This window comes from Anomalospiza imberbis, chromosome 6 (assembly GCF_031753505.1).
Source record: "Anomalospiza imberbis isolate Cuckoo-Finch-1a 21T00152 chromosome 6, ASM3175350v1, whole genome shotgun sequence".
In the NCBI taxonomy this organism is placed as follows: Eukaryota; Metazoa; Chordata; class Aves; order Passeriformes; family Viduidae; genus Anomalospiza; species Anomalospiza imberbis.
The window spans coordinates 58,958,388-58,969,603 of record NC_089686.1 but is presented as its reverse complement, the minus strand read 5'-3'; the positions used below and the strand labels follow the sequence as shown (position 1 = coordinate 58,969,603).

At 37.6% G+C, this 11,216-nt stretch overlaps 1 protein-coding gene across 1 annotated transcript in view; it reads right to left on the bottom strand.

Moving 5' to 3' along the window:
• Positions 1-613: 613 nt before the first annotated feature.
• Positions 614-11,216, bottom strand: part of FAR1 (fatty acyl-CoA reductase 1) — a 34,361-nt gene continuing 23,758 nt past the window's right edge. Inside the window, exons 10-12 of the mRNA XM_068194690.1 lie at positions 6,976-7,105; positions 5,587-5,714; positions 614-3,567 (exon numbers count right to left, since the gene is read on the bottom strand). Coding sequence (XP_068050791.1) covers positions 3,405-3,567; positions 5,587-5,714; positions 6,976-7,105 — 421 coding nt within the window. The 3' untranslated portion in view covers positions 614-3,404. The remainder of the gene's footprint in view (positions 3,568-5,586; positions 5,715-6,975; positions 7,106-11,216) is intronic.

Genomic DNA, 11,216 nt, shown 5'->3' with positions numbered 1-11,216 from the left:
GGATTGTGTTCCCGACCAAAAAAAAAAAAGGAGGAATCTGTGAAAATTGATTATTCCAGGAAATTAAAAAAAAAAAAAAAAACCCCACAGCATTTTGGTGATGCACTAACTTAATGCTACCTTTCCCTCCCTCACCACAAAATGCAGATGCCATAAATAACTGGAGTTCCTTGAAATGTTAATCTTAAAGCTTCTGCAAAACCACAGTACCTTTTTTAAACCATATGAAAATGCAGATGGGTTCATGCTATTTAAATAAATGTGAAACTAATAGTACAAATGAACAAGCAATGACAGTGAGGGGAAAAGAGGCCGATGCACAAAAAGCAGTCACCATGACCAGGGATACCTCACCATGTCTTCTGATATCAGTTCAGGAAGGTTTAGATTCTGGGGGTTTGGTGGGCTTTCTGGGGTTTATGTTTTGGTTTGTGATTGTGAAGTTCTTCTGGTTTGCTTTTTTCAAAATGCACATGAATCAGTAAGGTGATTTTCGCAGTTTCTCACAAAGGAAAAGAGCATGTTAATGTATATTAAGCTGGCATTTAAATTATCTGGATATTTTCCACAAATTAGACTAAACAACATAAAAAGATACAATGAACACTAACAACACTTTCAAGGGATTTGTTTATTTTTGGTTTACAAACAAAGGCACCCAATATTTCTGTTTATGTCTTATAAAAGCTCACAGATTTAGCATTTGTTTCCAAACATCTGTTCCTACAGCGGAGAAAAACATTACAGGAAAATGTCATTTTTTTTCCTGGTCCCCAATTTAAATACCAGTAACAGTTCAGTGATAATGTTGTTTCATTCTGCTCCTCTTCCTATAAACCAGCTGATAACCCTCCTGTAACTTGCTAGCAAAAACAATGAGTCTGCCTTCATGGACCAAAATATAATTCCAGTATATTTCTGACCAACATCCTTTATGTGCAATCACTGGTGTGAAGAACTGCAGGAGGACAGGACTCCCATATGGAAAAAATCCAATAGTTCCAGGTAGAATTTCACAGACTGACCACAGGAAGTGACAAAACCAGCAGAATAAATGTGACAATGACTCTACTGTCAGTTCAATAGATGACTGATGAATTGGTGTAAAATACCAAAAGGGCACAGAACAACAGTCTCCAAAGAGGGGAAAAATGGGTTTCTAAGTTGGCAAATGTTTAGTGTAGAGGTTACATAAGCTTAGGCTTAAAGTAATCCCTCTCCTTATATTTATCCAAAATACTAAATTTCTAAGCAGTGTCTTGGACCAGAAGTAATGGGTTCATTGGCTTCATAGTTTATCTCACTGTTAACAAATCAGCATTAGAAGTATCATGTTAAAATGTTCATATATTATGTTTATAGTCAGAAACAACCAAAATTCCTAAGTGGATTGTTTCACAGAATAACTTTCAGAGTATGATGTACTTATCTTTAGCAAACTTCAGCCACGTGCCAACATGGGACAAGGGGTGTGTCACAGGGCAGGAGGCCCCTCTGAATAAAGTCTATAATTCAGGAATGCTTAAGCATACTTTCAGGTCTAGTGAGATACTTGGGGAGGCAGCTAAAAATGTCATACACCTACTGTATCTGTTAAAGTGTAACATCTCCAAGCGCAGAAGCCTTAATTGATTTCAGCCACAGTCAGAGGTCTCTCACACAAGGTGTGGTCCTAGACCATTTAGGCTTTTCATCACTAGCTTTATATATACACCAGGAATTTTAAAAAGGAATTACAGCTTAACTACTTACTACAGAATATTTAGCTTCAACAAGGAAGCCATTATCTTTTCAAAATGAGATAGACACCTGCAGGAAAGGTGCTCTCTTTAAAGTAAGAGTTTTAGAAGAATAGCAAAATAAGTTCTTTACAAATTTAATTCAACAGGACAAAAGATTACCAAGGGCAAGTAAAATGTAGTTCTTGTGTAATTAAGTCATTATTTGCCTTTCCAGGCAGATTCAAGAACAAATTAATCAGTACAAACTGATTTGAATGAACAAGCACTGGGCAAGGGTGCTGGTCAGTGCATGAATCAGAGGAACACTACAGTGTTCTCAAATCTGTGCAACCAAAATTTAAAGGGATCTTCAGGTATTGCCTTGGATTAAAGAAATGATTCAATCTTTTCTAACAGCTTGCCATTTTTACAAATGTCTTCCCTACTGAAACAAAGTAACATGCAGGAAAAAACCCAGATTTCTTCAGGTTTAAACCTAATAATTTAAGTTAAGAGACAGAATGAAGAACTGTTAACATCTCTTCATTTTGGAGCAAGCTGCATCTTACTCTGCTTACCCAGTGAAATGAGGTTTTACTAGGGCAGGGATGAGAAAGTGTGCTTGTGCATTGCCCATGCATCAAATTTAACAGCTCAGAGATTTTGAAAAAAGTTCTTGAAGTATTTGCTAATATTGCTTACAACTCAAAAACAGGTGTATCTCTTAGTGAAAGTCTACAGCTTTTCCAGCTACTATTACCAGCAATATAAATAGCAACCAAGCATAATAAATTCCTTTTCATTACATTTACCCTTTGAAGTCAGAAGAAGTGCTGGCTCTGTGTTCTCAATCAAAAAAAAATAAATCCTTAAAAAGAAGACAGTCAATGACTCTATTTACCCCCTCTTTGGGTAACACTTCCTTTTATCTGCTCAATGCAAGGATCAATTCTGCTTTCAGAGTAGCAAATTGTTCATGCCGACACAAATGCAAGTTGGACACAGCCAGGTTCAAGCACAGAACCGAATCACAAAGTGCATTCTGAAGCCCAGGTATACAAAAGGCCTTTCAGTAAATAAGGAAGGTTGGTTCATTTTTTAATTTCTTTTTTTCTTTTAAAGCAAAGGAGGCACCATTGTTGCATCCCTACTTGGAGGGGAAGGGAAGAAGTGGCAAAACCTAAAGACAAATTACAAAAGTTCTCAATCATTTCATTTCAGGAGATCCAGAGTCATTTGTACACTTTTGCAACTTGCAAAACCCTTCGTAATTTAGAAGAATTTAAAATAAATAGGTCTACAGCAACTAGTATCTACGATGCCAATATTTAACTTGCTCAATGTGGAGTAAAACTTATAAGAAATCATGTTAAGGCAGATTCCAATCAAACACGTTCCAAATTGCACAGTTATGTTGGTCAGTGGTCTAATATGTCTTCCCCAGGTCAAAGAGCTAAAGTTATCCAAATGCTTTTCTAAGCCAATTCAGTGTGGCACTTGCGCTTTTTATTTGCTCTGTTTCCAGGAAGATACACAGCTAATGTTACAAATACCATACTGCTTATTTCTCACTTCAATTAAAAATGAAATTATGCTTCACGAAATGTGAGATGACTACATGTTACAGGGTTTGTGCAGTTAGACCACCATATGCATAGATGTCCTAATGCTAAATCCTCTTCCTCAGTATCTCATTGTGCTGGAGGCTCTGAAGTAGGAGAGGAACTTGTAACACAGACTAACCACAAAGTACCAGATGTTCCTTGCCATTTGTGACCTTGCGATGAAGATGCGCCAGATCAGGATCACAAGGATCGTGTTGAAGCCGTAGCGGATGTTCCTTAACCTGGGAAGAAACAAAAGCAATCACTAAGGGTCAACATGCAAAGACTCTGAGGAAAAAAACACTAAAAATTAACTTCTGGTATAGAATACAATTTATCTATTCATCTCAAGATACATTATGAGAAATGACAAAAGTGAATAACAAACAGAGAAGGCTTTTCACTGCTGAAAAGCAGAATGAAAAACCAAGGAGCAGAGTCAGCCCTGTTGCTCACCACGTGTACTTCTGCTTTAGAGCTGCTTGATGGAAACCTCCTAAAGCCAACAACACAGTGGTAATTTACCTATAGAAGGCTGCCAACCAAAAAATATTTAACACTCTGAACTTCTCTTCTCCCCACCGTGTATTTAAAACTTCTTAAATACATCAAACTCTAACTGCCACTGACGACAGTAACAAGAAAAAAACCAAACCACCTCACCCTATCATAAGAACTCAGACTTTCCAGACATTTCCAGCCAAGGAACCCAGCCTCTTCACTGCAGTTTTAAACTCCTTCCTTCTCAAGGAACTGTATTTAAAGTGCAGGATAAACTATGTGACCTTTTAGAGCAACTGTGCTGTTTAGCAATCTTCTCGCATGTAGAGATGGAAATGTTAAGAAAAACAACCAGAATTTGCTCTGATTTCTTAGAAACAGAGCAATCTCTTTGGCTCAGTAGATCATGACAATTTATATTTTAAAGGCAGCTCTTTTTAGGGAGCTACTGCCTCTATCTTGTTTACAGGTAAGGCTGGGTTCCTTTACAAATCTTATTTGCAGAGAAAAACAGTTTAAATGTGTGTTACAAAAGCAATACTTTTCCACTTGAGGAACAAATCTACCCAGTGGTTCCCTAGAGAAAAATGTCCCCTGGGCTGCCAAATCTGGCTAATACTAAGGCAGCAGACTCCAAGTTCAGATTAGAGTTAAGAACTAGATGGTAACAAAAGAGACCAAATTAATACCTCAGAGTTAAGAACTAGATGGTAACAAAAGAGACCAAATAAATACCTCAGAGTAAATGTAAGTCAGAATCTAAACCTCTTGCTAAACAATCCACTTACAAACTTTAGAGCTGGGGCAACGAAAGGCTGCTCCAGTACAAGATTATTTCTGGTGTCATTTTCACTATGATTCTTTGCACAAAGAATAGCAACTATGTGATCATTTCTATACACTTTTTAATGGCATCTAAATAGAAATTTAAAAAACCTCCCGAACAAAGCAACCCAGAAGGGACACTTGTTTAGCTATTTCCACAATTATCGCAAATACTATCTTTCAAAAATGTGTTTGTCATTTTAATATTTACCAAACCCCTCCACAGCTGCAAATCCTTGTCTTTAGAATGACAACACAAGTCACAACCTGGATTGTTTCTCTTTGCACTATCAGGATTGCAGATGTGATGTAGCATTGCAGAACAAGATGATTTTTATTTCACTCTTAAAAGAAACAAATCAGAAAGTCTACAGCTGCCTTGATGAATCAGCCAAGAACAAAACAAGAGCAACTGTGCTAATAAAAGTCTGGACAGTACCAATCCATCCAAATGGCAGGAATTAAGTCACAGAGAAAAAGCTAAAGGAGGTCGTCCTAGAGCACCAACATCAAAGTGTCCTGCTCTGAAGTGCAGAGTCTCTGCCTGCTTGTTTACCTGCCCCAAAAGATCACATTCCCAGAACAGCTATTGTTCTCATAAACCTCCCAAAGAAGCCATTCTGACCTGTGTAGCTACATACCCTTGACCTTCCAAAAGACACTTGGGTAAAATCAAAAACCTGGATTACAGTATCCACACCAGTGATCCCAGACTCATACTGTAACTATTAATTCTGGGGGCAACTCAGAACAACAACTACTTTAGAAAATGCTTCAGACCACTGGACTGGAACAGAAGAATTGTGGAGAACCTAAACAGTTGCTATTAAAAACAATTAAGTCATTACATGGAAGAGCAAACCTGGACAAATGCAGGGCATAGAAAATATAAAATTATACATAAAATAAGCTTTAAAAATTAAGATTATACTTACTTATTTAAGTGTTTCCTAGCTGCAGGGAGGCCTGACATTTCTTCATTCAGCACATATTTCTTCGTTCCCAGGCAGTAATTTTCCATGTATTCTGCCCAGTGTAGTTGTCGAACATCAAAATTAAATGTCTGCATAAGAGAAAAGCTTTTACTGTTAGTTGCCTAAAAATTCATTTCTATATATTTAAATGAAAATAAATGACTTTATTCCAGATAAATCCCATTTGCCTTTAACACAAGAAGGTTATCCTATCCTTAATCCTAGAAACAGTCCAGATTTAGGTTCAATTTCTGATGCAACCACCTGCTCGTGACATAATCTCTTCCAAATTTCAATCATTTCATGCCTTATTTTCCCTCTTCAGCAGTAATACTCTTCTCTCCACTTCTCAGTTTTCCCACTTCAACTGTCTGTAAGGAATCCCATTCTAAAAATAACTATCTTCTAGTATGTTATTTATTTTTAAGCAACAAAATAATTCTAATATGCTCTAAAATAAACACTGCTCTGTGCCAAGGTCACAGTTTGGCTAGAGCAGGTTGCTGTTAGCTGTGCATAGAGTTGTACAGTTACATTTTAAGTACAATCATCTGAATGCCTTCTGCAGGAGAGAAGATCACTACGATAAATTTGATACACAAGTTTTTTACTGATGTATTGATTTCTTCATCTCAAGATTCTACAGTAACTGTTTAAATCCCAACAAAATGCAGCAATTTGAAAATACTAACAGTTCAAATTGTCTGGCATTTTGTTTTTCAAATTATTCTTGAATAATTGTTGCTAGGAGGAGGCAAGAGGACAGGAAGGGGTGGAAATACCATCCACACAAAAATCACCAAAAGCTATTTTATTTCCTACATTTAGACAGCTTATTTAGGAATTTGGCAGCTTTTCTGGAATGTAACTACTGAACTGATTCTGGAAAATACTTCAGTAGCAAAGACATCTTAAGAATGACAAAGCTGTTCCAAATGCATAAGGGAATCTGAGTTTTTAGAACTGTAACTAGTAATTTTTATTCTGCTGAATACTAACCAGAATCATAGCAGAAGGGAAGTTTAAATTCAATTGGGGCACCTGAGCCATTGCTGGTGGAAGAGGTAGGGAAAATTTGGAGTAAAGTTAAACCTGGGAAGAAATAACTTTTCCTTCTCCGTCAACAAACTGTCATCCTTGTTTCACTTCTCCCTGCCCTTCTTCATCTCCTCATGTCACTGATGTAGCTTTTCACACAGCCCTGGCACATCTGAAAGGATCTCCCAGGAACCTGCAGTGCTGAGTTCCTCCTAGCTTAGCTGCACATTAGATCAGGTCCTTATTCTACCTTGAACTGCTGAGCTGCTGCCCCCCTCTCAGTCTCCATGGCCACAGCACACAGCCACTTGCCTTTCTGTCTTCAGCGGTTAGCTGGTTCATCAGCATGGTCATGTTCTCAGTGCTCCAGGTCCAAGAATTGCTGGTAAAGTACTCTAAAAACATCATGGACTTATGAAGACGTGTTATTGTCTTCATCATCCTGCAATCCGAGGCATGGAACGGACAGGTTACAGGGGTAAAGATTAGTTCAAATAAGTGAAATAGACAATAACATTTTTTACCCTCCAAACCCCTACCCCCCTCTCCAAAAATCCCATCTTGTTCTGTACCTAAAGCATATTATAGTACATCAACAGGATATTTCTGCATAGTATTGAAGTGAACTTCGGCTGTCCAATCTCTGCATAAACCAGAAATTATCACAGTCCTTTTTTTTCCTAATCCTACATCCCAGTGGAACTGTAAATTACCATTTTTTCTTTTTTATTAAGGGGAATAATATGTTGTCTTCTGTTGGTAACTCTTAGTTTGGGACAGGGAGATGGAACCCTTTTCCCTTCAGCACACTGGAATATTCAGCTGTAGTCAAGAATCTGACTTGACAGAAGTCTCAAATTGCACAGAGCAGAATGTCTGTGCAGGACCTCCCCTTAAACAAGGGAGGAAGTTGCCCTGATCTTCCTGCACATTGTGCAAGACCAGATCTCTGTAACAGAACAGAGGTTTTCATCATGCTTACTAAGAGATCAAGGCTTAAAACCACCAGCAGCAAAAGGCAGGAAAATATTTAAGGGCACAGACAGATCATAGCAGATCGTGTTCTATGCTACTTCAAAATATGCAGAAATACCTTCCTTCATCCTTTATTACGCAGAGGAAGAAACACTATAAAATCACCACTTGGAATACAGAGAAATTATGTTATAAGGATCAATTTGGGCAAGTTTCCTTTCGATCATACCATCAAGAGTGGCCCAAAAAAAAGAGTATGAGTCATCCAGCCTCTCAGATGCAAAGCTTCCACATTTGTGACAAGCAAATTATTTCAAGTGTCTCAGTGCTAGAGATGGCCACTCAGTTTTAATAAGAACTACCTAGTACCACATGGCCTAATGCTATTAAATTCCTGCTTTGGGTGCTCAAGGTATTTCCATCTCAGAGAAATGGAAAACTGCTTCCAATTTGATCCTTATAGCAGGACACTGATCATTTCAAGCATAATGGTAAGGGGGGAGGCAAAGAAAGCAGAACCCAGTACTACCAGGAAATGGTTTTCTGAAGGTAAATTTTGCCAAGAAAGATCACAGAAGCAATAAAAACCAACTTATTTTTCTCTGAAAGCTGCAATGCAATTGAATGCATCTTGATGCACTCATACTTGTAGAAGGGATATAGTACATCGTCCCAGAAAGTCTTCTAAAGAAAGTATTTTGCATTACGTTAGTATTCCTTACTAGCAGCTAGCATCTCAGTATCTAAAACATTAAAATTTCCTCTTTTTCTTCTCACACAATGGAGCAACACAAACCACAGAAACCACTGAAAAATGTAATTTCTAAAGCACAAAAAAGCATAAATATTTTTTTAAAACCTCATAGGAATATATCTACTAATTCAGAACTGACTTCAAATGTTAGACCAGCAGCTGATTTTATTACTAAGCACCTCTAGGAGCTTTCAAACATCTGCTTAGAATTTCACCAGTTGGGCAAGGTGGCACCAGCGAGGGCTGAGTTGAACTGGAGCTCCTCGGATGCAGAAATAATTGGGAATATAGATTCTACATCCAAAACATATCCTGTGCAACTAAGACTAAACTGAACCAAAAAAAAGGAATGTTAGTTATGTCAAAACATTAGGAAAATAACTCAAAACTTGGAAAGCAAAGATCTCACTGGTCAGATAAGCCAAAAAGACATGAGAGCAAAAACGCCTGGATAAAATTAGTGCCAAAGAGCATTTAAGCCTTTTTGCAGAGCTCTGTCCACTGACAGTCTGAGATTATTTAACCTGACTTGCCCTTTTGAACCTTCCCAGTCTGTGTCCTTATGCTAAGCTGGACAAGCAGTTGAATTTTAGAATGCTTTGACTGCTACAGTTTAAAACCCTTGTGCCTCTGCAAAACACTAACTGAGCAAATGAATATCTGATTAGATAAGTGTATATTTTGAACTTGTTTCTGGACACTGACATTGGTTTTCATTCTTTTCTAAAAAAAAAAAAAAAAAACCCAAACTAAATTTAAACTAATGCAAAGACTCTGCTGGGATTCTTTTTGTCTCTGCTTATGGATATATGGATATGATTTTAGAGCTTAGCTAAGCTGATTACAGGAAAAAAAAAGCTTAAAAGAGTTTTATTTTCCCTCCCTCCAACTCAAATTGGATTTAGCAGCTGATCACAGAACCAGCTGATTCAACTCATCAAGGAAAAAACTGTTTTTCTTTGTAGGGTTAGTTTCTTTCTCTACCAGCCCAAAGAATCCAATTCTCCACAATATCTCAGCTGCTCAATAAATGACAGATTTGGCAGAAGTGGACCAAGTTTTTCTGTGACACTTTGCTGGTTTGCACTAAATCAGCAGGATTTAGTGCAAACCACTACACTACACTTCTCTTTGAGGGGAGGAAAAAGCAGCCTGGTGACATTGAGAGATGTCAGCAATGAGTGTCCTTTTGTGGACACTGGTGGAGCTCTGGCAGACTAAGTTTTAACTTCAATGGCACCATATTCCTCCTGTGAATGGCAACACACAACACTCAAAACCCAGCACCAAGTCCCACAATGGAACTTTATCCCTCAACGTGAAGTTTTGAAGGTTAGTTATTCCAAAGACAGCCATTGGATATGAGTCATAAATACCAACACCAAATATAACTAGTCAGTACAAGATCAAGCATTGCACCACACCTTCCTCCAGAAAAAAGCCAGCCCTGCTGACCATCTCACAGACCTGAGCATTAGTGGCAGGCAGCCAGTCTGGGTGACTTTCACCCAGATTCAAGGTAGAATTTTGCCTCCTGCTTTTGCAGTCCTAACTGCCATCAAGACCAAACACATTACAACAGTTTGAGAAGCACACCACAGGAATTAAAGTTTAAACAAGTTAATTCAATAATCTGTAAATTAGGTAGGCTTGTTTCTATACCAGACAATTGAAAGTGAGCTGGCTTAAGGCTATACCTGCAATTTGAAGAAGTTTTACACACAACCTATTGTCTCCAGGTTAAAAACAGTCCTAATGCCAAATACAGACTGATCAGTCAGTGGATCTATAGGCTGCCAGTCTTCAAGTCTCTGCAGAAGCATTACAGATAATTACTTTTTTTCTAAAGACTGCTCTAAAAAAAAACAGAACAAGCTTTTAGATTTGTATTTGTTCAGATTTCCACCTGGCTGTAAGCTTTGTACTGTGAGACACAGTACTGAATTCTTTTCTTTCCAGCAGCTCTGTGGTTGCTTTAAGCACACAATTTAAGCACTGTGAAGATATAAAAATGTACTGATCTATTTAACATGATTATGCTCCTAACTAATTTCTGGTTTGTAAGACAGTAACTACATGAAAGGTGCTTCCAGTTTTAAGATGATTTAAATTGAAATGACAGATGTAAAAGACCTAATTTCATACCTCCCTCCATACATCAGCCACACCTTTTCTTTAGCTTTCTAAGAAGCAGTAACAGAAGAATTGCTGCAGAAATCTCTGAACTACAACTTGAAATATTTCATGTCACATGCTATTTTCTCAGAGCAACTGGGAAGATCTGCTTGGTGTGCACTTTTAAAGGCTTTAACATTTCAAATATACCAAACTGCTTTTAAATAACACACGGTTCTGTCATGCTAAGCACTATGCAAAGTTACAGGAGCAAACTATGCCTTGTATTAAAGATAATGAGACACCTAATAAGCTTTACTATGCAACTAGGTATATATGGCAAGCTACCAACAACACTACCTTTAAACTTCAGTGCTAAGGGTTATCACCACTATTTACGTAATTGCACAATGCTAGAGCATTATTTAGTATAAAATATTAAATCTTCCTTGTGCCAGTCCTTTTTGTACATGTTCTTTCTATACAAATTTGGAAGAAATATTACATAGGTTATTTCTTCCTTCCCTTTCCTTACCTTTTAATACTATCAGAGAATCGTTAAATTCAAGAACCTTCAACTAGATGCAAAAATAGCAAAAAGATTTCCATTTTACCAAAACGTTGCTTCCACAAGTGAGGTGCAAAAATATGACTTCCCATTGCAGAAAGATTACAATAGATAATCGCTTTGAAAATAGGAATATTTTTG